The sequence below is a fragment of the Equus asinus genome, chromosome 18 (assembly GCF_041296235.1).
Source record: "Equus asinus isolate D_3611 breed Donkey chromosome 18, EquAss-T2T_v2, whole genome shotgun sequence".
In the NCBI taxonomy this organism is placed as follows: domain Eukaryota; kingdom Metazoa; phylum Chordata; class Mammalia; order Perissodactyla; family Equidae; genus Equus; species Equus asinus.
The window spans coordinates 40,821,455-40,844,381 of NC_091807.1; the positions used below are offsets into that span (position 1 = coordinate 40,821,455).

General features: G+C 48.3%; 1 protein-coding gene across 7 annotated transcripts in view; it reads left to right on the forward strand.

The window, feature by feature from the left end:
* The window catches only part of ADARB1 (adenosine deaminase RNA specific B1), a 144,175-nt gene that overhangs the window by 84,245 nt on the left and 37,003 nt on the right, over window positions 1–22,927 (forward strand). For all 7 annotated transcript variants that reach the window (XR_011495444.1, XM_044750759.2, XM_044750758.2 and 4 more), the window contains 4 exons: window positions 13,095–13,169; window positions 16,844–17,775; window positions 21,726–21,840; window positions 22,693–22,861. Coding sequence is in view for 6 of the 7 variants with exons in the window: in XM_044750759.2 (XP_044606694.2) it covers window positions 13,142–13,169; window positions 16,844–17,775; window positions 21,726–21,840; window positions 22,693–22,861 (1,244 nt within the window). In the remaining variant the exon portion in view is untranslated. The remainder of the gene's footprint in view (window positions 1–13,094; window positions 13,170–16,843; window positions 17,776–21,725; window positions 21,841–22,692; window positions 22,862–22,927) is intronic.

Here is a 22,927-nt window from a genome sequence, read left to right on the forward strand (position 1 = left end):
TTTAGGTAGGGTTCTGGTCACCTGTTTCCACCGTCGCTCCTCTGTTGTGTTCTCGCTCCTGCCCTAGATGTGTGTAGATCCTCTGGGGGCGTCCGCTGGAAGAAAGCCGCTTGTGGGTACTAGGCTGCCCGTCGGGGTCGGAGAGTTTTCACCTATTTCCACTTCCTCCCGGAGGAAAGTCCATCCGCCTTCCGATGTATAGTCGCGTGGGTGTCTCAGACGTCCTGAGATGCTGTCTGGATATCCTTTGTCAAGCGATAAGTGTCCAAATAATTGTAGACTCGAAGGGCGAGAGACAAAGAGGACTACTCACGGCGCCATCTTGGAGCTTCCCACATAATTTGCTTTTAGGCGACACTTGTTTCTCTGTATTTGTTAGGTGAAAATGTACATGTTTAGAGCAGTATCTGTAATAGTGATAATTGAATGGAGTAAGTGCCTCAAATTTTCCAAGCCGTGTCAGAGAGTTTAGAGTCCCCTGGTCCCCTTGTACCAATGACATCATCTTATGGAGGCTTGTGGGGGTCGGGGTGCCTGCTGAGGTCGCCGTGCAGCAGCCTCAGACAGGACTAGACTCAGGTCCCCGCTGTGCCCTGGTGCCCTGAGCTGGGGCGCCTTCCTCACCTGTCCCACGTCAGCTTGTGTGTCCTCTGCCTGGCGGGTATTCAATTCTGACCGTGATTCGGCTGGTCGCAGTGTCTCTGGGATCTGAGGTCAGGCTGAGGTCCACAGGGCATCCAGAGTTTGCTGTAGCATCGCCGAGGAGGATGGGCTTCTCCCGGTCAGTGGTGCCCGCGGACGAGACTGCACAGGTGGGGCCGCTGGGTCATGTGGCTCGTTTGTACGAAGGCCTCTCTTTCCAGGCGGCTCGCAGAGTCTGGGGCAGGGCATGTGGGTGTGTGGGAGGATGGCCCAAAATAAAAGGTCATGTTTTCCCGTTATGGAAGCAATTTTATTGTAAGAATCAGGAAATACAGATACAGAATACCCTTTATGAACAAGCAAAGGTGCTAATCCTTGCCGCTAATTCTTTGAATATGAGCGAAGCCTTGATAGTGTTCTTCTGATTCTAAGAACTGGAATGAGAGCTACAAGTTTGGTGACTGTTTCAGGCTTTGCATTTGGGCATCATGGCCAGAAACCCAGTGATGCCTGACTTGTGCCTTGGTCCTCACAGGGTCCCCCGGGGGAGGAGCACACACAGGAGAGGAGCAGCTGTGACACCCCCTCCACTGCTCATTGCTCAGAGCCCTGGTGCCCATGGGAGCTTTGTCTGAAAGCCAGGCGACGGGCCCATCCACACCTCTCACAGCCCCAGCCAGCCCGGCCCCCCTCAATCTCGGGATTGTTTACCGTCTGCGCGGCAGCCTGGAGAAGGCAGGTCAGGCCAAGGGCGCTCCCTGCATGAGGCGGGGCCTTTGCCTTGTGGGGGCCGCTGAGTTCTATTCACTGTAAAGAGGGACCACCCTGCACCTCAGCCGGCCTTGCCTTTCGCTCTGTCAGCCGGATAACCGACATCTTTCTTTGCTTACTAGTGAATGAGGTGAAACTTTAAAAAATAAGCTTATTGAAGATCGTTGGCATTTATTCTGTTATGACATTGGTTCATCTTCATCTGCCATTTTCTAGATTGGGGATCTGTCTTTACCTTATTGACTGCAGTAGGCTCTTGAGAGGTTGGCTGGGGAGAGTGGTTCTTACTTCCAGATGGACTCGGCACGGGGGTTACCGAGCCCCTGGGCCAGGCCTGGATGCACAGGGACGTGCGTGGTCGTCTGTCGTGGGCTCAGGGAGAGTCAGCCCCACCTCACTGGCGGCTCCCCTTCTCCCCGAAGCCCCCAGCCTTCTCGCAGGGTCGCGGTGGGAGTGAGGGGCCAGGGCCCAGGCAGAGCCCAGTCGTGTGGTTGTTGTCATCCAAGAGAAGTGGCTTTCTGTGCTGTCGTCACTCCCTGTGTTGTTGTGTCCAGATCTGTGGCCCTCGCAGCATCCCCCCGATCCAGGTTTCGTCCTTACGGTTGCGCACTCGGCTGTGCTGTGTGGGTTGCGCTCTGTGAACGTTCCAGCAGCTCGATTCCATTCAGTTATCTCGATGCTAAGCATAGTTAATTAATTACATATGCGCAGAAGAGTCTAGATTTGGTGTGTCTAGACCTGTCATTTACTGAGAATTTCTCTGGACGTGACTAACTCAGAATATTATGGGCTTTTATCGTTAAGTAAGATAGAATTTTGTTTGCTGCCTAATCATTTGGTTACGGTGAATGTTCTGCCTAGAGAGAATATACTCAATTTGGTTTTTACTCCTTTGGAATTAATTTCCACAGGTAGAACTCTGCTTATTATCCCAGGTGTGTTGTAGTCATTGTGCTGTTGAGTACAGAGTCCACAGGCAGTGTGCACCTGGAAGGTTAGCGGTTAGAGCACAAGTAGAGACAGGGCTTTGAAAATATATTTCTTTAAGAATTACTTTAACTCTCCTGAGAGAATAAATAACCAGGGTTTCTAATGTCTTCTCTGGAATTGATACTGCAGACAGTTTGGCAGAATTAGTCAGCCTGGGGCTGTCCCCGGCCTCCACACCAAGAAGTGCCCTGCTGAGTGCTGTGGACATGGAGGATGAGCTCCCGGCCACCCTGGTGGGGCTCATGCCCTGGTGGGGCTCACCCCTCGTGGGGCTCATGCCCTGGTCGGCCTGGTGGGGAGGGAAGGGCGGTCGGGCCGGAGAGGAGGATGGGAGGACGGGACCAGCTCTGCAGGAGGAGCAGGACCGCCTCACGAGGTGGCCACAGCATTGACAGGGCCTCCCAGGCCGGCAGCACCCACTGCTCCAGCCGGCAGGAGCCTGGGAATGCGCCACTGCGGGGCTCACCTGTGACCTTGGGGTGAGGTCAGAGGCAGGAGCGCCTGGACTGGAGAGGTCGCACGTGGGTGGGGTCCTGTCTTGGCCGTCTCAGGAGAATCCTGGATATCAGGTAGTGGTGAAAGCGAGTAAATGGAAACGGGGGCATCTGGGGCTCTGGTCTTGCCCACAGCTGTCTCTGCACTTGCTCTCTGGTGGGGCCGCGTGCCTGCTGCTGGCCTGGCTCCTCCCAGGCTCGGTGTGCGGGAACTTCTCTGCGTAGCTGTCCCCTGACATTGCCACGGCTGAATCCCCCCTGACCTCAACTTGGGGTTTTGTGCTCTCTAATAAGGTCCTGATTAGTAACAGCAGTTCGTCTGTATTTGGACAAGCTGCCATCCAGTTGGCGCATTTCAGTTAAAACTGTGAATTAGGGAAAGTTGATGAAAGCCCACGTCTCTCCTGCTGGCAAAGGTGAACGCTTGGCCCTCATGAGAGCAGCCGACATGAAGGGAGTGTGGAACCCTGGAGCAGGCGGCACTTAGTGCCCTCGACTGAGAAGCGGGTAAAGGTTCGGGTGTAGTTGTGGTTTGCAGAGCACAGTATGATATGTTTTTGGGAAAATAGCTGTAGCCACAGACTCTGGGACAGGTGGGAGGTGGAGGCCGGGACACCTGCTCACTAGGTGTGGTGGTTGTCTGGGAGAGCTGCACGTGAGCCCCGTGTGTCTGACACAGGGACAGGGGCCGCCAGGAGGGAGCCAGAGGCAGAAGAGCTCGAGGTCACCCATTCGGCCCATCCTCACAGTCACAGGGTGGGCGCCAGGTGCCTGGAGGCCAAGGAGACCGAGCCGCCTGCCCTCATGGCCCCGCGGGGAGACAGACGGCAGGTTGTAGACCGCACCGTGCAGGGAGGGAGGCAGAGGGTGGCGTGCCTGCCGAGGATGATGACAGCCTCTCTGAGAGTGAAGAGGCTCAGCCCTACAGTGACCTGGGAGGGGACCTGCAGATTGGGGGGCCCGAGGACACGAAGGCCTCGATGCAGAAGAGAAGGCTGCATGTCCAGGGCGCTGAGGACGCCCCGTGGATTGGGGTGTGGTGAGGAAGGACGATGGCGGCCCCCCGTGGGAGAGAGGCGGCCGCTCTCCGGGCTCCGGTGGGCCCTGGCACGGCCCGTGGGTGTGGTTCCCAGTGTGGTGAGCACGCTGTGTGGGCTGGAGGACGTTTCTGGTGACCTTTGCGAGACCACCCTGCTGCTGTGTGGGGGGATGATCAGGTTCCAAGAGCAGGCAGAGCCACGTCTCGTGGAGGACGTGCGGGGGCCCAGGCCCAAGACGCCTGGAGCTGGGGGTGGGGCAGGGGGGAGTCTAGTGCATTTGGTGCTCACTTTAGTGGGTCATCAGATGCTCTGGGATGTGGAGGGAGAAAGAAGAAAGAATCAGAGTGGGCTCTAGGTGTCCGAGGTGACGCACATTTACACATGTTTGTGTTGGCCCAGTCACCACCAAAGATGCCACAGGCCCCAAGCCAGGGAGGCGGAGAGTGCTTTACTGCAGGTCGTCCCCTGTGAGCCAGGCCTCAGGGGGCCACTCCAGCCCTGCCGCCTCCCGTGGGTGCTGCCTGCAGTTACTGCCACCGTCACATGTGGTTTCTTCATGATCTTTTCCTTTAATAAGGTAGGGGAACCATACCCACAACCTGATGATGTTGCCAGCTCACCCCATTTGTCTGATGGCAAGAGTGTGAGAGTATAAGCCGTCTGTGCTTTGCTCCCCGTAGTCTCTCTCTTTACCAGGCGTCAGTGACCTGGGCTCATGGCCCTGAACTGACTGACTCTGCGTATTTGCTTTCTGCTAACTGTCCTCCATACATTTCCCTCTTCTGACTCAGTAGGTTCCCCTTCTCATCAATATTTCCCACTTAATATCTGAATGTTATTATGCATTGTTATGCTTTTTTTAATTAAAACAATTTTTTTAGAGCAGTTCAAGGTTCGGAGCAAAATTGAGAAGTACAGAGAGTTCCCATATACTGCCTCTCCCAACACATGCTTGCCTCCCCCACTGTCAACATCCCACATCGGAGAGGTCAGTCGATGAACCTACACTGGCATATCACAGTCACCCACCGTCCACAGTTTGCATTAGGTTCACTCTTGGTGGGGTCTGGTCGGTGGTTTGGAGAAATGTATAGTGACATGTGTCCACCATTGTAGAATCATAGTTTATTTTCATTGCCCTAAAAATGTTCTGTGCTTTTCCTGTTCGTCCCCCATCCCGATTTCTAGAAACCACTGATCTTTTTACTGTCGCCATAGTTTTGCCTTTTCCAGAATGTCCTATAGTTGGAATCCTACAGTATGTGGCCTCAGGTTGGTTTCTTTCACTTAGTAATATGCATTTAAAGTTCCTCTGTTTCTTTTCATGACTGATAGCTCACTGCTTTTTAGTGGTGAATAGCATTCTGTTGTCTGAATGTTCCACAGTTTGTTTATCCATTCACCTACCGAAGCACATCTTAGTTGCTTTGTTTCCAAGTTTTGGTATTTATGAATAAAACTGCTATAAACATCCGTGTGCAAGTTTTTGTGTGGACATAAGTCTTCACCTCCTTTGGGTAAATACCAAGGAGCACATCTGCTGCCTCGTATGGGAAAAGTATGTTTAGCTTTGTAAGAAGCCGCCAGACTGTCTTCCAGGGTGGCGGCACAATTTTGCATTCCCACCAGCAGTGAGTGAGGGTTCCTGTTGCTCCACAGCCTCGTCAGCCTTTGGTGTTGTCTGTGTTCTGGATTTTGGCCATTTTATTAGGTGTGTCTTGGTAACTCATTGTTGTTTTAATTTGCATTTTCCTGATGACATCTGATGTGGAGCATCTTTACTTATTTGCCATCTGTATATCTTTGGCGAGGTGTCCATTAAGGTCTTTAGCTTATTTTTTAATTGGGTTGTCTGTTTTCTTAGTGTTGAGTTTTAAGAGTTCTTTGTATGTTTTGAATAATAGTCCTTTATCAGATGTGTCTTTTTCAAATATTTTTTCCCAGTCTGTGGCTCATCTTCTCCTTTTCTTGACATTATCTTTCGCAGAGCAGAACTTTTTAATTTTTTTTTAACTTTTTGTTAAGATTATGATAGTTTACAACCTGGTGAAATTTCAGTTGTACATTATTGTTAGTCATGTTGTAGGTGCACCACTTCACCCTTTGTGCCCTCCCTCCACCCCCCCTTTCCCCTGGTGACCACCAATCAGTTCTCTTTGTCTCTGTATTTAACTTCCGCCTATGAGTGGAGTCATCCAGAGTTCGTCTTTCTCTGTCTGGCTTACTTCACTCAACATAATACCTTCAAGGAGAACTTTGTAATTTTAGTTAAGTCCAGCTTATCAATTCTTTCCTTCATGCATTGTGCCTTTGGTGTTGTATCTAAAAAGTCATTGCCACATCCAAGATCGTCTATGTTATCTTGTAGGAATTTTATATTTTGCATTTTACGTTTAGGTCTGTGGTCCATTTTGAGTTGATTTTTGTGAAGAGTGTCAAGTCTGTGTCTAGAGTGGTTTTTTTGCATGTGATGTCTAATTGTTCCAGCACCATTTGTTGGAAAGACCATCTTTGCTCTGTTATCACCTTCCCTTCTTTGTCAAAGATCAGTTGACTGTATTTCTGCAGGTCTGTTTCTGGGCTCTTTATTGTGTTCCATTGATCTATTTGTTTATGCTTTCACCACTGTCACACTGTCTTAATTACCGTAGCTTCATGGAAAGTCTTGACGTTGAATACTGTCAGCCTTCCACCTTTGTTCTTCTCCTTCAATATTGAATGGGCTATTCTGGGTCTTTTGCCTCTACCCCTAAACTTTAGAATCGGTTTGTTGTTATCCGCAAAATAACTTGCTGGGATTTTGATTGGGATTGCATTGAATCTATGGATCAAGTTAGGAAGAGCTGACATCAACATTGTTGAGTTTTTCTATCCATGAACATGGAATAGCTCTCCATTTATTTAGTTCTTGGATTTTGTTCATCAGAGTTTTGTACTTTTCCTCATATAGATCTTGTACATATTTTGTTAGATTTATATCCAAGTATTTCAACTTTTGGGGTGCTAATGTAAAGGGTATTGTGTTTTTTTATTTCAAAATCTACTTGTTCATTGCTCATACATAGGAAAGCAATTGACTTCTGTATATTAACTTTGTATTCTGCAATGTTGCTATAAATGCTTCTTAGTTCCAGGAGTCTTTTTGTTGATTGCTATGCTTATTTTAATTATTCCATGTTGCATTTCCCTGGAAAAAATGTGTTTGCTAAAAGTAATGCGTGAATCTTGTTTGCTATGCACAGTATGCTGTATCTTGTTCAATGTGTACAAAATCTCTAAAGGGTGACGGGCTGAACATCCATTACATGGATGGTTTCCCAGAAAGGAAAATATTTATTGTAAAATATTATTAATTGAATGTTTTGAACACTTTAGCAATCTTATTTTGTTTAGATAATATTGAAAGCAAAATACAGATCATGAAGTGTATTCTCTAAATATGCATGATTAAGTTGTTGAGTTTCAGATTATTTTCCTTCAAATAGCATAAGAATCTTTATAGACCTTTGTTAAATAAATAATCAAATCATCATTCAATTTTTTGCTATAGCTACAAAATCAGTCTAGCCTTTAGCAAGTTGTTTGATTTGCAGTAAAGAATCAACACAAATATTCTCCATTTTAACACTTCTCTTTTTTTTTTTAATTTGCAGTTTATGGCTATTAAAGATAAAACCCATAACAGTCATAAAGAATATGTAAAGCTTTTCTCAAAACCATCCTTTTTGGAGAGTAAAATGGATTAAATCCAGGAATAATTGCTAATAACTTTAATCAGATTTACTTTTTATCTTAAACATTTTTTAATCTATAAGTTTCTAGTGAATTCCTAACGATAGCATTTTTCACCAGCACAATAGAAAATATTCAAGTTCTGATGCATCTTTAATATCAATAAGCCATGTTCCTTATATTTTCTTCTGGATTATCTTCTTTCACTGAGGGAAGGGGAGGTGAGAGGAGGGGAAGTGCGTGCAGCTTCCCCTCCACCGTGGAGAGAGGAGTCCTCTCAGAAGTCAGTAGGGACGTTATGTATATATTTTTATACTTTGTCTTACAACATCAGTATCCACAGAGGTATAAAGATTAATACAATGGATAACTATCTACTCACTACCTGGCTTAGAAAATAAAATGTTGCCAATTGAATTGTGTTATTTGAAATCAAAAGTTAACCCACAGTGAACCAAAGCTGACACTAAGTGAGTGAGTTTGGTGGCTCCAGCCGCCTCCTCTTCCACTTGGTTGCCCGGCATTCAGTCCCACTTACTAGAAAGCGTGTTTGTGTGTCACGGACCTGGGGTGCCACCTTCACCAGTTTACTTCTGAATGTGTTCTGTTCTCATTCTGGGCTCGGCGTCTGTCACCTTGATCCTCAGTCCATGACCCACGTGTGTTGCTTTGTGTGTTGAAGGCTCGCCCCACCTAATTGCTCGTTTGGATCAGAGTTTTCCTGACTATTCGAACCTGTTTATTTTTCCGTATAAACTTTAGAATCGGCTTGTCTAGTTCCATTAAGAAAAGAAAAGTTGGAATTATAACTGGAACCAAGTTAAGCTTAAATCCCAGGGCTTTTGATAGCAAGTCTAATGGTCTTTTCAAACCTCAGTGCCTCCCAAGTTTGAGGCACTTCTTACTGTTTTAGGGGCATCTGAAAAATGAAGAGATTATGTGAATATTGCTGTCAAATAAAGCTTTTCTGTAATTGGCCATTCCTGGAATTTTATTCCTTATGGGATTTTTGATAGGGTTTTAATACTTATGTGTTCATAGTTCAGGCCATAAGAGGTGCTTTTCAGAGTGAAAGAGAAATGGTTACGTGAAATGCTCTAAAGTGCTTGTGTTTGCTGTTTTGCTTTGTTTTATAACCTTTGGTACAAGAGTTGGCATTTGTAGAAGCTGAAAATGTTGGCTTCTGCTCCGCAAGAGATTTCTGGCTTCCATTCTTAATGTGCACGCACCACCCACCACTGTGCACAGCCTGATTATTTCCTACCGTGAGACATTTTCCACGTCCCTTTTTAGAATTTAAATATGTAAGAGCAGGAAAACGGTGAGCTCTACGAATCAGGTGAACCCCCTTCAAGCTGGGCTTGTCTTGTGGCTCAGACTCACCATCATTGCAAGCATGTTCCTCCTCGTCCCAAATGTCCAGGGAAGCTGTCTCAGCACCCCAGTCATTGATGTATTCTGTGTCTTCTGCCTACTTTTTAATTAAACGTTTTATTTTGAGATAATGTAGATTCACGTGTAGCTGTACGAAATAATACAGAGAGAACCCACGTTCATTTTACACAGTGCACTGTCACAACCAGGACGTCAACCTTGATACAGTCAAGATCCAGAACATTCCATCACCCCCAGGATCCCTCCTGTTGTGCTTTTTAGCCACACCCACGCCCTCGCCTGGCAACCACTAATCCGTTCTCCATATCTGCAGTTTTCCCATTGTAAGAATGTTGTGTATAGGTGGACCGTACAGCAAGTAAGCTTTTGGGGTTGGCTTTTTTCACTCAGCCCAATTCCCTGGAGATGCATCTAGATTGTTCTGTGTCAATAGCTCGTTCCTTTTTATTGGCACATAGTATTCGGCGGTGTGGATGGACCACAGTTTGTTTAACCACTCACCTGGTCAGGGGCATCTGGGTTGTTTCTGGGTTGGGGCTATTATGAAGAAAGTTGCTATAAACATTCCTGTGCCCATTTTTTATGTGAATGTAAGTATTCATTTCTATGGGATAAATACCTATGTTTAGTTTTTAACAAACTAGCAAACCGTTTTCCAGAGTGGCTGCACCATTTTGCATCCCCACCAGCAGCATCTGAGAGATCCAGTTTTTCCGCATCCTCCGAGTGTTTGGGGTTGTCACTATTTTTATTTCAGCTGTTCTCATAGGTGTGTGGTGGCGTCTCATGTGGTTTTAAGTTGCATTTCCCTAATGGCTCATGATGTTGAGCATCTTTTCATGTGTTTCTTTCCGTCTGTGTGTCCTCTTCAGTGAGCTATCTCTTCATGTCTTCTGCCTATTTACTAATTGGACTGTTTGTTGTTTTACTGTTGAGTTTTGAGCATTCCTTATATATTCTGTTTGTTGGATATGTGATTTTTAAAATATTTTCTCCCGGTCTGTAGCTTATCTTTTCGTCGTCTTTAGCAGAGTGGAGGTTTTTAGTTTTGACTAGGTCCAGTTTATCAGTTTTCCTTTCAGGGGCCGCACTCATGGTGTCCAGTCTGCGGAACCCTTTGCCCAGCCCTGGGTCCCGAGGGTTCGCTCCTGCGATTTCCCTGAAGTGTTATGGTTTTACGTGTCACTTTTAAGCCCACAGTCCATTTCAAGTGAATCTTTGTGTAGGGCGTGAGGCTTGGCTGTGAAACAGGCCAGCACCGTTTGTTGACAGGCTCCCTCCACCATCGCCTTGCTCCTTGTCGTCCACCAGCTGGGCACGTTTGTGTGGGCCTGTCTCTGGGTTCTCCGTCTGTTCCCTGTGATCTGCCTGTTTACCCCTCGTAATACCATGCTGTCTCGATGGCTAAAGCTATAGAGTGAGCATTGAAATCAGTTAGACTGATTCCTCCTGCTTTCTTCTTCGTTTTCATGGTGGCTGCCTTAATGTTTCTCGGGTGATTCTGACATCTCTGGGTTGGCGTCAGTTGATTTTCTTTTCTCATTTAGTTTGAAGTTTTCCTGGCTCTCAGTGTGATGAGTGATTTTGTTATTGAAACCTGGACGTATTATGTTACGAGACTCTAAATCTTACTTAATGCTTCTGTTTCACTGACTTTCTCTCCCACCGCTGTTAGGACAAGGAAGAGGCCGCCCCTTATGGCCAGGCGGGGCTGTGGGTCCAGGTGCCCCACAAGGCCGCTGCTGACAACTCCCAGGGTGCTGCTCCTCCACGGCCTCCACTGACACCGCTGGGTCGGGGAGAAAGTGCTGACTCCGCTGGGCGTTCTCTGATACCCAGCAGGGAGGGAACGGGTACCTCCTTACCTCGTTGGCTCGTCACTGGTGGGGGTGGGAGTCCAGGCTCCCCCGTGTTCTCCCTGACTCTGCATTATGGGGTGGGGGGCACAGGGTCAGTGGAAATGAGAGTCGAGGCTCCCCCCTCATCCTTGCTGGCTGGGAGAGTGGGGTCTGGCTGTTCCTGCCTGTCAGTTCCCTGTCCTGCTGGGCTTTTCCTCTCCTGGTCCTTTGGCCAGAGAGAGCAGCTTTTGTTGGAATTTTCTTTGTCTCTGCCCGTTGGTGTTTCCAGGTTACCAGCTTCTTCAGCTCCACGTCTGGGATAACGATGCAAAAAGAAGGCCAGGGGACTCAGTGCCGTGTGGGTCCTCAGGTCCCTGGCTGGTCTTCCTTCTTCCGACCAGCCTTCAGAGCCTCCTTGGGTTTGCTTCACATGCATGTCCAGGGTTTTCAGGGTACTCAGTGGAGGAAAAGGACGTGCACTCCATTTCCCACCATTCAGGTCCTTCCTGCCTGTTTTAAAGCCAGGTTTCGACTCATAAGAACAGAGTGTTTTGGACGGTTTGTGCGTTGTTTCCAGGATTGATGGTTTGGGTTACTCAGAAGTCCTTGTGATTGCCTTCCTCACACAACTTCTGTGCTGTCCTACTGCCACCTGTGTCCCGTCTTCATGGTGTGCCCCACCTGACCTCTCCGCCAGGCTCGTTTAACTGTCGCGCCCATCTTCCCGACCTGAACCTCTAGCCAAGAGGCCCCACAGAGCACCTGCGCCTTCCCTCCCATTCTAGACCTCAAGGAAACTAGTTTTTATTAAAACTTTCCATAATGGAAATATTAAAACATATTGAGATACAGATTGCATAGTGAACCCCACGTGCCCGTCAGCCAGCATCAGCAATTACCAGCCGTGCACTGTCTGCTTTTCTCCCCACCACACAGGATTGGTTTGAACTAAGTCCCTGATATTATCATTCCATTTGTAAATGCTCAGTCTATGTCACTAAAAGAGAAGTGCTGTTTCCACACCTAAAATGATTAACAATAATTCCTTAATATAAGCACCTGTCCAGACAATATTTACGTTGAAATTTCTCAATTGCAGAGTCTGTCTGATTTATTTTAGGTTTTTGCAGTATCTGGCACTGAGCTGTGCACATAATAGATTTTCAGAAAACATTATCTTGAAGTAATTAGTGAATATAAAATAATCATGCTTTTAAAACTGTCTGCAGCACTTTCTTGAATAAAGGATTCTAAACAGAAACTCATTTAACTTGTAGCAACAAATTTGCCAGATTTTCAGTGAGATTCAAAGTTATTAACAAATGTCGTGAAAACTCTGTATAGTTTAGATATATGGTATGTGAGAGAGATATATATAAGATATGTGCATTTTTTACACATTTTAGTCCCCATTTTCCTAAAAGCAATGAATTTGCCTTTTTGTGGTTTATAATATGAATTTTATTTGTATACAAAGCAACGTGTGGCTACAAAACTTGCAAATCTTCTTTTTCCTCAATGGCAATTTGGTGGGATTCTTTATTGCAGATTATATATTAGTACAATCTTGCAAAGTATAGCCAAAATATTTAGAAAGAGGAAACTCTTCAATTTGTTGATAATTGAATAATTGGAGTAATTGTTCTTTGAGGATTTCCTGTGGTTTCTCCTGCCAACAAAATAATGTTATACATGGCTAAGAAATTAGATCAGATTTTAACCATTACATGCTTTTTAGTTTCATCTATGTGAGCTGCTATTCAAGATGAAAGAGTGGCGGTGAAGCAAAATACTGTGGGGTGTTTGTTCTTGCATTAAAGCTCTATTTTATAATCCAAACCAAAAGTCCACCCAGAGCAAAGATCAAATGGCAAATGCGTTAGAGTCCTGTCATTGCGTGTCCTAGTGTGGTGTGTCTTCAGTCCGTCCTACAGGAGAGGTCTTTCTAAGACATAAATGTCATCACCTTCTCCCAAATTCAGAGCTCTCCACGGCCTCCCACCCCGGGAATCCTCTGGAGAAGAGGTGGACGCATCAGAATGTTGTTTCCTGCTTGGCAGATCCAACTGTCCTTGTTTTATGACTTTTTTCTTTAGTTTGAAATAATATTGTAATCATTTCCATAGAGTAGACTTAGCTTCTATTTCTCATACAGTGAACACACTGAATGTTATTTTCTTGCTGTCTTTCAGACAGAAACAGTCTCCGCCAGTCAAGAAACCCTCAAAAGTATTTTGCCATGGATTTAGAAGACGAAGAAAACATGAGTAAGATCTAGGCCTATCGTAGCATGTGGTATCAAGTAGCTAAGTTTTCATTAAAAGTGTTTTTGTAAATTTAGTTAGTGAGACCAATTCGGGGAAAGTGACTTTCCCTGTGATATGGGCTCTTAACAGTGGCGTGTTTCTAACTTTTGATACGTTCTCTACAATAGGTATCAGCATTTACCGTGGACGTTTTCCTTACAGCCGCATGTCCAGGTTCTTCATCCCTCGTTCTTGTCCTGGGCCGTCACGCGTGTATCTACCTGGATGTAGGACTCAGGCCTCTAGATGTGTAGGTCGTAAAGTGCAGGGTTTCATGCTAAGTCACCATGTGCTCCTCATACTAACGGTCCAGATTTTCATCCGTGCAAATGTAAGACAGCCTCCGAGAAGGATTTAAACACCTGGTCATTGGGAGAACGGTGCATAAGTTTTTCCTTCACATACAGTGTGTTCTCCCTCCATTTTGAGGGAAGGGGGCTCACGTGAGGCTGTTGATCTTAAGTTTCCAAAGACTTTAATGAGCCTTTGGGCTGAGGTGGCCTGAAACTCACCCCTGGGTGCTCTCCCGTCCACGCTGTCTCTCTGTGGAGGGATGGAGAGCCCGGGGTAAGCCAGCTCCCCCCTCGCAGCCTTGTTCTCCAGGAAAAGTTCAATGATCATACTTCCCTCTGCTGTTTTATCTTTAATCCCAGAGAGCACTGCATCTGGATAAGGTGCAAATGCTCCCACAGAAGTTGGCAGCCTTTAGCAGAGCAATTATAAGAGGGACATCGTTTTTCTGATATATGTATATATGTACCTTCTTACTCGTCCCTGCTCGCTTGTTCCCAAGGAGGAACACAAGGATCTGAATGATGAGTGACGTTTTGTTGAGCGTGGTCATCGAAGGCTAGAACACAGTACAGTCCATTTCCCCGTGACTTCCCCCGGAACCGAGCAGCGAGGCCTTGGAGCCAGCTTGCCTCCACGTGTGGCCTGGAAGTCCATCCAGTGCACACTCCTGACCCGCAGGCTGCTCCATGAGTGTTGCTGTGGGGAGCAAGGAGCGGGCTGGTCTTTGTTACGAACCTCCCAGGAAGTGTTCTCTTGCGTCGAAGTCAGTCCCTGAGGGATGCAGGCCTAAAGGAATGTGGCCAGTTGCCGTTTCAGAACCCTGTGCCCTCCCTCCCACCGGACGAGCACGGCCCTGGCTGCCTGGCGGGAGCTCTCTGCAGGCTGGTGCCCCCATCAGAGCCGACTCTGGAGGTCGTTGTAGAACCCAGCCTTATGTTTTCACTGGCCACTTCCAGCTTTGCCCTGCAGTAGTCCACATGACGAGGGTGCCTGAGGTGTCCCCCACGCCTCCTTTTTGTTGGGGCTGTGGGCTGTCATTCGGGTCGTAGCTTACACGGCTCTCCCCAGACCGATCCTGCGGTAACCTCCCAGGACAAAGAGTCCTGCTGGATGACTTCTCGGGGGAGATAAGTTGCTGGTGAAACTTTGAAATGCCAGCCCTGTATTTTCTATCATTTCAAAATCAACAAAAAATTTAATCATGATTAATATTCACATTTATGAAATAAAGTAGCACGATGTGTAAAGAGAGCATCTATCTAAGAAGAATTGTGATAGTGGGGGTCTCTCTCTAACTTTAATATTCTATGTTCCTGTCCATAGTAGCGTTTTTAATAAGAAAGAATTTGAGAAGTATTTCAGTGCTTCTGAAGGAAGTAAGAACTTAGAATTTATGTGAACTACCCTGTAGAAAGTGTATTTTCCTTATAACCTCAGGATTAGTTGTCAGAGCAATACTGATGATTTTTATTTCTTAAAGGAAAGCATTTGGTTGTTTCAGAGGTTATAGATATTGCATTACATGCATGTCCCAATGTGTTTTAATGATGCGGTTTTCTCTGTTGATAATTCTGTTTAGCAGCAACGTCAGAATGCCAGCCGTCGCCCGGTGCCTGATGCTGTCGCTCACCTGTTAACCTCTGTTCTCTCTTGCTCTGCCCTCTTTAACCGTCTGCTTCCTTTGAGCACCGAAAGGAGTAACCTATCGAGCTTTTGCTGGAGGATGTTATAAATGAAAATTTAGTGTCCATTCCATCGGCTTTGTCAACTGGGCGAAGTGGTGTGTGTGTCAGGAGCACTTGGGAGAGCGGACGTGTGTAGAGGAAGCTTGTCAGCCTCCTAACCTCCCCACAGGCAGAATCAGCTTTCCCACGGGCGGTGCTTAAGCCAGGCTCGCTCTTTATGTCTGGGCCGCGTGACGACCGCCCGGGAGATTCGGGGACTTCAGCTATGGGGACGGGCAGCCCACGCCTCCGACCTTCTGTCCCATTGAGCCCTCCGTGGGTAGAGCTGATGAACGTTGCCACAGGTTTTTCAGTTTGCTAGCCTTGAGAATCTAGTCTCACATTATGTGCTAGACATAGACCCTGGGGCCACCATGTTGGGGGAACTTTAAAGTGGCTTACATTGCAAAAAATATTTTGATTCCTTAAAAGACTTACTCTGGATTTTCCAGAGCTAGTGGTGGGTCTTTAAATACAGTCGTGCCCACAGCATCGCAGAGCCCCTTGGCAGTTCCTCCTGCACTTCCTGCAGCAGGTGGCCTGTGAAACTAACCAGGAAAATAGAGAGCTGTTTCTTTTTCTCACTTTTAAAAACCTTGATAAACTTAAAGGGAAGAGTCAAGACTTTTTATTCTCCTTTTTGAAATTAAAATTGTATTTATTTTGCCATGAACTTTTAGAGTTCTAAAATTATCCTTATTAATTTTACTTATAAACTACCTTTGAATGGAAGCATAACCAAATTATTCTATAAACCCGTCAAATATTTGTTTTAAAAAAAAGACAAAATTGCCTGCTTTGGTGAGGAAGTTAGAAGTTGTAACCTGCCTGCAGCTTCGATTTCGTATCGTGTCCTCATATATTTTTTTCTATCATGAAATGTATTAAGAATTCAGAGGTAAATCAATTCCCCATATATAATGAAAAAATTTTAAATGAATGCTAGAAGTGAAGCATTATCCTTCAAAAATAATTTCTAAAAGGCCAGGATATTTTTCATAATCACATAAGCAGTTTTCTAAGATTGATTTATGAACTAAATCAAATAACTGCATACATTGATTGAATATTCTAAACCTGAAAAACTAATGAACTTGTGAATGCATGTTTTAAATAATGTCCCCTCTCCTGGGAGAGGCTGCAGTTTCAAGCCCATAGTGAGTATAGCCTGAGAGTCATTGACATCGGAAAGGAGGAAGATGCTAAAATAAGATGTATATTTGTCAGTCCTGATATTAGACTTATTAATGTAAGGTCTTTCTGGATTAATTTATCATCCCACATTTAGTAAGCTTGAATAAAGTATTTCTGAATGCTTCTGAATATTCTTGTGGGAAAAAGTGTTTTAAAAATTCACCTTTTAATGCAAAAGCAGTTGGTGATGCCAACTAGAAAGGGGATTGGCCACCATTTAGCAAAACGCCAAATTACTCGTTTCAGTTTAGGCTGACAGCTCTTTGGTTAAATGTGTAGTTCTTCGTGTCTACAGCAAGGAATAAGATATATAAGCACACATCACTTAACCAGTTACAAAGAGAGATAAAGGAATCTATAAATTTTGCATTTACAAGATCCTGCAACGAAGGCGTTGTAAGTTACTCTTTCTGGGCACCGCAGGTTCAGGCAGCACAGATGTTAAGGAAAACTGCAATCTGGACAACGTGCCCCCCAAGGACGGCAGCACACCGGGGCCCGGCGAGGGCGCCCCGCTCTCCAATGGGGGCGGCGGTGCCAGCAGGAAGCGGCCCCTGGAGGAGGGCAGCAACGGCCACGCCAAGTTCCGCCTGAAGAAGAGACGGAGGACGCCGGGGCCCGCCCTGCCCAAGAACGCGCTGATGCAGCTGAACGAGATCAAGCCTGGCCTGCAGTACATGCTGCTGTCCCAGACGGGGCCCGTGCACGCGCCGCTGTTCGTCATGTCCGTGGAGGTGAACGGGCAGGTGTTCGAGGGCTCGGGCCCCACGAAGAAGAAGGCCAAGCTGCACGCCGCCGAGAAGGCCCTGCGGTCCTTTGTGCAGTTCCCCAACGCCTCCGAGGCCCACCTGGCCATGGGGAGGACCCTGTCCGCCAACACGGACTTCACATCCGACCAGGCCGACTTCCCCGACACGCTCTTCAACGGCTTCGAGACCCCGGACAGGTCGGACGTGCCCTTCTACCTGGGTTCCAACGGTGATGACTCCTTCAGCTCCAGCGGGGACCTCAGCCTGTCGGCGTCCCCAGTGCCCGCGAGCCTGGTGCAGCCTCCCCTCCCGGTCCCACCGCCCTTCCCACCCCCGAGCGGGAAGAACCCCGTGATGATCTTGAACGAGCTGCGCCCAGGACTGAAGTACGACTTCCTCTCAGAGAGCGGGGAGAGCCACGCCAAGAACTTTGTCATGTCCGTGGTCGTGGACGGGCAGTTCTTTGAAGGCTCGGGGAGGAACAAAAAGCTGGCCAAGGCCCGGGCCGCGCAGTCTGCCCTGGCAACCATTTTCAATTTGCACTTGGACCAGACGCCGTCTCGCCAGCCCATCCCCAGCGAAGGCCTCCAGTTGCACTTACCACAGGTGAGGATGCACACGGCCGCCTTACCGTGGGGTCACGTCCCCATGACGCTCTTAGACGGGGCTTGGTTTCCATTGTCACTGCGGACTTCCCATCTTACGTCACTGTTGTCACATGAATAGTTACCCTAACTCTGGCTCCAGGCAGCCTTTCCTGTTTGTGCTGGTCAGGTGGTCACTGGGAAGCCCGTCCATGGCCATCACACGCAGGGTGGGGACACCTGAGGCCCGGGCCCCAGAGCAGTGCTGTCAGTGCTCTCTGTGCTGACCCTCACTCCACATGGCGGTCCACGGTTCCCTTCCCATGTAGCCCGCCCCTACCATGACAGTGACCCACATCCCACGTCCCGGAGCAGCCTTGGTCAGAGGAGAGGGGAGGGTGGACTGGAGCACTGGGGCCTCACCCCAGCTCAGCGGTGTTTCCCCTCAAAGTCTCGTCTGGGGATCCTGGCACAAGATAAGGGAGGCTGGCTGGTCAGCTGCCGAAACCTGAATCTGGTCAGGGGGTCAGGGCCTCGTGGCTCCAGCAAGACTGGCTGTGGCTGCATTCCTGAGGCTGAGGAGCGTGTCCAAGCAGAGTGGCACGTGTCAGGGAGGGGAGGGGCATGAGGGGCCTTCAGCTTGCTCCGGGGTCCACTGTGTGCCTGGGAGTCTCTGTACCTGCAGTTTCCCACGTGGGATCCTTGCCTGCTTCCCCCTGCCGGGCCAGAGGCAGGCGGCCACTCTTTAGTGTGACCTTGGACAACTTCCCTCCGTGAAATCAGGGTGGAGAGAGAGGGAATCTCAGAATGGGCTCAGATTGGCTCACGTGGAAGAGGAGTGAAGGAGAGATAGCGTGGCTGTCATCTCCAGATCCTAGAGCTTTGATTGTGTGTTGCTTCTTTTCTTGGAAATCCAAAAACCTTCTAGTCTATTGTAAAAGTTATTCTTTTAGGGAGAAAAACCTGGCCTTCTTCTCAGTTTATTCCTTTTTGTCAAAATATTGTTGAATTTGAAGATAAAACATATCCTGGTTTGATCAGAACACCAGAAGCCTCCTAGTGGGGGGTGGCCACCTGTGTCCTCCCAGAAGGGTCCAGCAGGGCTGCGGCCCCTCTTGTGCTGCTGGGGACAGTGAGAGGAGCCTCCGTGCACTGTCACCTCGCCTGAGATGCCGTGGTTCTCAGTTTTGAAAGAAGGAAATTTATTTTATTTTGCCTAAAGCAACCAAATACAATATCAGTATAAAGTAATACATTCAAAGCATTTTACTGATTTTTTTTTACTAACCTAATAATTGCTTCCTATAATAACCTCTTGTCGACATTATTCATAAGAACTTTAGTCCATTTATAATTTTACAAACCGGTGGCACTGGTTCCCAAGTGATTTTTTATTTTCAGTTTTAGCATTTGCTAAAATATTTCGGCCTGAGTTCAAAATAGCATCGGATGTGACCTGTCTTCCCTTAGCGCCAACAGAGTTGTGAGTGAGATGATCGGAATCAGATCGAATGCTGTGAATCCCAGATGCCCGAGTTTCTAGGTGTAGATGGGTAACGCCGGGGAGAGGAGGGAGACGGAGGTCTGTGTGTGCATGCATGTGTGTGTCAGCACTTGCAGCCCACTCCCCAGGCCTGGCCCTGTGACTTCAGTGTGGAGCAGTGACCAGAGCTCCTTGGTTGAGGGGCCGTGTGGAGCCTGGCTGGGAAGGGATGTCTGTTGGAATTCAGCATAAGGGGAGGGGAGGGTGGGCAGGGGCCGTCTCAGCCCCACCCCATGCCGCTTGCCCTCGTTCTGCAAGTGCTGAGCAGCAGTTTCTGGACCTCTGTGGTCCAGGGCCAGCGAGGCCTGGGAGGGGGAGCTGTGTCTGCCCCACGTCTGCTCACAGTGGCCCCCACCACGGTGTCTCCCGAGCCCCCATTGTAGCTCAGGATGTAACCACGTCTTCCTTGGGGGACCTAGGGGTGGCCTTTGCAGAATCAGTCCCTGCAGCTTTTATTTTTGGGCTCCATTGTCTCCCCACTGGAAACTTCCAGATGTACATTTCAGGATGGTGGAAACCCTCACCGTTTTCCTAGAGTAACCCTTACAGGACTTGGTTACCTTCATGCTGTTCACAGTGACATTTGAGGCTTTAAAACTCAGATGACGCAGCCATATGATGAGCACAAGCCCTCTGTCAGCAGTGAGTTCTGCCCCTCACCGGGTGTCAGCAGCCCAGAGCCGGCCTCTCAGCTTCTGAGTGTCCTTCAGGAAGTGGGCAGCCTGGGGCTGGGCGGGGCTTGACTTTTGACAGCATATTACTGTTGTTGTTATATCTGCCCCTAAAGTTTAGAGGGAGAGCCTCATTGCCCATGGGAATGAGATAGTGATCTGTTTAGGGGATGGAAGAGCCATCCAGGGGGCCAGACGCTGCCTCTGGCAGGTAAGTGTCAGTGTGAGTGCCCGACCTCCACCAGGGCGTCTCTGAGCTCCGGGGATAAGCTCATTGGCTTCTCTGGGAAGCTGGAGATGCGCCTGACCTTAGTGAGGCGGGAACTTCTACTTCCTCTGCTTGTCCTCACCCCCTCCTCTTATTTTCCTTCTGTATCATTGGGACGTGTTTTATCTTTGATGCTCCGGCCGCTGTGCTGGTCCTGCATCCTGTGTTTCTGTCTGCAGCCTCACTCCCTTTCCTGGGCTCGCCCCCGGGGCATCGATGCCTCTGTCAGGGGCGCAGAGTGAGGGCCATGGCCCCCGAGTCTGGATCTTCTGCCCACATTCCAGGTGTCTGGTCCAGAGCACTGTCTTTCAGGGCTTGTTGGTGTTTGCTGGTGCAGTGACAGGAGGAGAACTTCCTGACAACTATGTTTTTCCCCAATAAGTCATCATTTAGGATGAGTGACTTTTCTGTTCATTTTGGGAGTATGTTATTAGGGACCAACCTGGAGACACTGTATTTGGCTGTTTGTCATGACGAGTGTGAGACTGGTGGGACGTCGGTCTGACATGGCTCCTTGCACACGTCTCCCGTGAGGCATTGTTTCCAGAGCACTGTGGAGTCGTTATATCTGAGGGGAATCATAAGACTGTGTCCAGACTCCAGCGTCTATGTCTGCCCCTGAGAAGCGCCCCCTTCCGTCTAGGTGGCTGTCTGGGCTGGTGACACGCCGATTGAATGTTCCAAACATCACCTTCAACACCTTCGCTTGGAGTGTAGCCTTTCGTACGTTCTGACATCATTTGGTCTCAGTGATGAATGCCCTGTCACGCTCTAATCAGCGCGAGTTTCTGAAAGAGAGGCTGAGCCAGGCTACTCTGTTTTAGATGTTGACACGACTGAGAGACACGTCTGATGGGCGTCTCTGAGAGGGAGGTGCTGTGCAGAGCGCACTGGTTCTCCAGGCTCCCCCTCTCTGTCTGTGATGTTGCGTGTCACACCGAGGGCGTGCTCCCCAGACCTGCCAGCCCCTGAGCTGACCGGGCAGCACCTCCTGGGGTCGGGAAGAGGAGCACCCTCACTTCCTCCAAAAGCCCCGTCACTCGAGGGAGTGTGGCCATGGGCCGCTCGGGAGGGCCCCTGGGAGACACCGAGCAGTGGGAGTGGGAGGCAGGTGACCCCCGGGGGCACTCTCCCGGCTCTACGGAGGGCAGGCTGGTGCTGTCAGGACCGGAGGGATGGCACGGGTGTGCCTCCCGCTGCAGGAGCTCTGGCCCTCGTGGCCGGGCACTGGACCATCCCTGACCTCGACTCCCAGCCAGAGGATGCCAGCCAGAGCCTCACATGCTCCTTGGGCGGCTGTTTCCGAGGAATATTTTGGAGGAAAAAAATCCACGCATGCGCACACACACACACACACACACACGTCTGCCAGATTTACCTGTGTGATTTCCAGAAGAGAAGCCATCTGTCTCGACACTGAGACGGGGAGCACGTGTTGACATTCACGGCAGGCGCGGGCTGCGCCCCTAACCCGCTGCTGTGGTCCTCAGGTGTTAGCGGATGCTGTGGCCCGCCTGGTTCTGGATAAGTTTGGTGACCTGACGGACAACTTCTCCTCCCCTCACGCGCGCAGGAAAGTTCTTGCCGGAGTCGTCATGACAACAGGTAAATGGGTTGACCTGTAAAAATCTCTGTGACGCTAACAGGTCATTTCTTTCCTTCTGCACAATGTCTACCATATGCAGACTTAGGAACTTCGCTTGCAAACATTTTTCCCTAAATGTACATCTTTTTAACCTAAGTTGTTTGCATTTGGAGAAAGCAAACCATACTGATATTCGATTCCTATAATCTTATGTGAATGGTCTTGATCTACTCTGGAAAACTGTGCTGTTTAATTCTCACTTCATTTGAAAGTAGGACATATCTGATTTATCGATTAATGCTAATGCTGCCAGATAAGTTTCTGTGTGACTTTATGGGGGCAAGGGGAGGCCCTAAGAAGACTAGAAACCCCGTGGGGAAGAGCACACTTTGGGATGGCAGAAGAAATGGTTCGGCAGTGACAGATCCCTAACCAGCACACTGGGGATGACTTCCTGCTTCCCTGGGTGTGTGAGGCCGTTTCTCCAGCCTCTTGAGTACTTCGTTATTAATTTCAGGATCAATTACCAGATCCGTTAGTCTACCTTTCCTCCCTGTATCCACTGGGGGACGTTCAAGAAAAGACTATTGCATTCCGGATGGAATAGCTTTCTTAAGTTTAGAATCTTTACGCTAAGTGGTGAGAAGGGTGAATTCCCAGAAATGTGGCAAAGCGAGTCCTCCGTAGCAGGCTGTTTGCAGTGCGTCAGCCTGTGCAGGCGGGAATTAGGCGGTGAGGGTGCGTGAAGAGTTGCTGAGCAGTTCACTGGCCCCTCAGAAGTCAAGTCCCTGAGCATGCCTGCAAACCCTGGGAGCACAGTCAGGCACACGTCGCTGGAAATTACAAGGAGTAATTTCTCTTTTGTTTTTCAGGCACGGATGTTAAAGATGCCAAAGTGATAAGTATTTCAACAGGAACAAAATGTATTAATGGCGAATACATGAGTGATCGTGGCCTTGCATTGAACGACTGCCATGCAGAAATAATATCTCGAAGATCCTTGCTTAGATTTCTTTATACACAACTTGAGCTTTACTTAAAGTAAGTTTAGAAGTAAATAAGTAAAAGAAGCTTTTTAAAAAAAATATTCCCTTCCTGTCAGAAAAT